Source organism: Buceros rhinoceros, unplaced genomic scaffold, assembly GCF_000710305.1.
Source record: "Buceros rhinoceros silvestris isolate BGI_N320 unplaced genomic scaffold, ASM71030v1 scaffold458, whole genome shotgun sequence".
NCBI classification, from domain to species: domain Eukaryota; kingdom Metazoa; phylum Chordata; class Aves; order Bucerotiformes; family Bucerotidae; genus Buceros; species Buceros rhinoceros.
In genome coordinates this window covers 11,024-13,490 of record NW_010427201.1, presented here as the reverse complement: position 1 = coordinate 13,490, position 2,467 = coordinate 11,024, and the positions used below count along the sequence as shown (strand labels likewise).

The window sequence follows — 2,467 nt, the reverse complement described above, 5'->3', positions numbered from 1 at the left end:
GAACCACCATGAATAAACAAATGGTCGCACAGCAAGTGCATGCCAGTGAACACCACCTTCCCTGCTGTTTGAGAAGGACCTGACGACAACAGCATGCGTGTCCCTCAACAGAATCAGTGTGCCGTTAGTCCCTGCTCGAGCCCCTGCCGAGCAGAGGAATGCCCAGCGCACTGACGGGGCCGTACGAGAGGAGGAACAACTGGAGACGAGTCAAGAACGAATCCCTTAAAACTAGCATTCAGATCGAATAGGCGGGCTGTTAATGAGGGTGCCAATTAAGTGGATTCCACAGCATCATCAAATGCCAAAGCACAGAGAGAAGAATTAAAAATTCTCAGTAAAGACCATTATTAATTTTGGCATTATAACGTGCAGCCGTAAGAAAGCTAATGCTCAACTTTAGCAAAAATATACAGTGCAAACGTCAGACTTCGGGGCCCCAAAAAATTCTAAGAGAAGTTGTTTTTAAAATGTTGACATTCACTACGTAAGTGCTTGCAAGATTTTTTTGTGGGGTTTCTTTATACTTTTAATCGCGGAGGTTCAGAGCGTTAACAGCTAAATGGAAGCGAGAACACATCCAAAGTGCCCCAGGCTTAGAGATGAAACATTGGAATTTAAACATAGGATACTCTACTTGTCCACTTGTGTCTGCAGCCTGCTGGAAATGAGTGGCGAGAGATGTCTCGTCTTGGAAAACTTCATTACACTCCAAACACTTTAGACTGTGCCTGCAGAGTTTGGACGGATCCTCGTCGAGTGGCATAGCTGGAATGACGGGTGTACTCGCCGGGGCCGATATGACTGTCCCCGTTATGCCAGACTGGATCTTTGTGACAGCGTGCGTGCCAGCTGCCACAGGGCTCTGGAGCAGAGACGCAGCGGTATTGCTCGAAGGAGATGCTATCATTTGATCTGCTGGGACCGGCTTTAAGATCAGGTGGGAACACTGCATCACAACTCCTTTTTCCTTGTGTCCCCGAGCGTGGGAAAGGAGACTGCATTTATTGTAGAAAACCAAGTTCTTTGTGCAATGGTTACACGTCACCTCGATTCGCACGCTCCTCCTGTCGTAATGCTGGGTCAGGCTCTTCTCGAGAGCAAACGAGTCGCCACACTCCAAACACTTGTAACCTCGCGTCGGTAACGTGATTCCGGCGTTGGCAGGGGGACTGAGGTTTGGGATGTAAACTGGTACGGGATTGACGCTGCTCAGCACCTTATTGAACGCTTCCACTACGGAACTTTGTAGAGATGACACCACCTGGACTCGAGACACTTTTTTAGAAGGCTGTGAGGCTGCTGCAGAAATTATTGCCTGTTTTATTTGTTGCTGAGGTTTTGTTAGCACTTGGCGGAGTTCAGAGGTGGTTTGGGCACCTTGAGGCAGAAGATTAAGGTTGGCAAGATGGACTGTCTTTGGCACAAGTTTCGCGCTGGCAAGGCTTGACGCTGGCACCACAACGGTCTGCTGTTGTATGGCGTTGGCAGCCTTTATAATGGCGCTACTGGCGCTCTGCACCGAGGCGGCAGATATCACAGTGGCCTTCACCGTGGTATTGTTCGCAAGCTTCAGATTAATGACTTGGGAACCTGCCGTCTTAACCGCTGAAACGGGGAGAAAGGCAGTAGCCACAGGTTTGATAGTGACCTGTTTTGGTGCAAGTTCTGCAGATGCAACAGCGTTGGTGACAACTGTGGACTGGAGAGGAGCTCTGGGAGGAGAGGACAGAACAGCAGCAGAAGTTGGTGAGGACAGGAGAGATGTCATGGAAGTTACCATAGAAGCTGTCTGCTCTGGCTTCTTCCCAGAGTCCAAATCAACTTCTGGCAACACTCTCGTCACAGTCCTCTTGATCTCCCCAGAAGAAGTCTTGATGGTTTTAATGCGAACTTTAGGAATTGCTGGTGTTGACCCTGCAGGAGAAGATGGAGACCCTTTGCTGCTGTTTTCACTCGATACACTTCTGGGACTGTCAGGGGCTTTGACAGATGGCTTTTTAGCACCGTCAATGAGACTCTGAGACTCAGGGGATTTTTCGATAGCCCGGGGACTTTCACTCATGTCCTTCGGTAATGGAGAAGATTCTCCTGAATTAGACTGTAAATCTTTACTGGTATCTGTAGCTGCCTTTTTAGCACTCAGCGCTGCGATTGCAGCAATGCACGAAGAAAGCTTTGCTGACGACTTCGCTTTGGACTGTGAAATGCTGGCGAAATTGGTTTCACTTTTTTCAGTACTCAGTTTTCCATCAAGCACCCTGTTTTCAAGAAGCTTCTCAGAACTGTCTTTTAGCGATTTGTCCTCTGTTTTCCGAGCTTTAAAAGGCTCATAGACGCTTAAATTCATGGAGTTTGTCTCTGTCTCTCGTTTAGCAGCTTTATTTTTATCTATACTACTTGAAACTGGGATTCCAGATTTAATCAAGTTCTCTCCTCCAAGTGCCTTTAGTTTGTCGTATTCCTG

The 2,467-nt window shown here is 47.9% G+C and overlaps 1 protein-coding gene across 1 annotated transcript in view; it reads right to left on the bottom strand.

The window, feature by feature from the left end:
* The window catches only part of ZNF532 (zinc finger protein 532), a 10,403-nt gene that overhangs the window by 7,331 nt on the left and 605 nt on the right, over positions 1–2,467 (bottom strand). Inside the window, exon 2 of the mRNA XM_010141764.1 lies at positions 638–2,464. Coding sequence (XP_010140066.1) covers positions 638–2,464 — 1,827 coding nt within the window. The remainder of the gene's footprint in view (positions 1–637; positions 2,465–2,467) is intronic.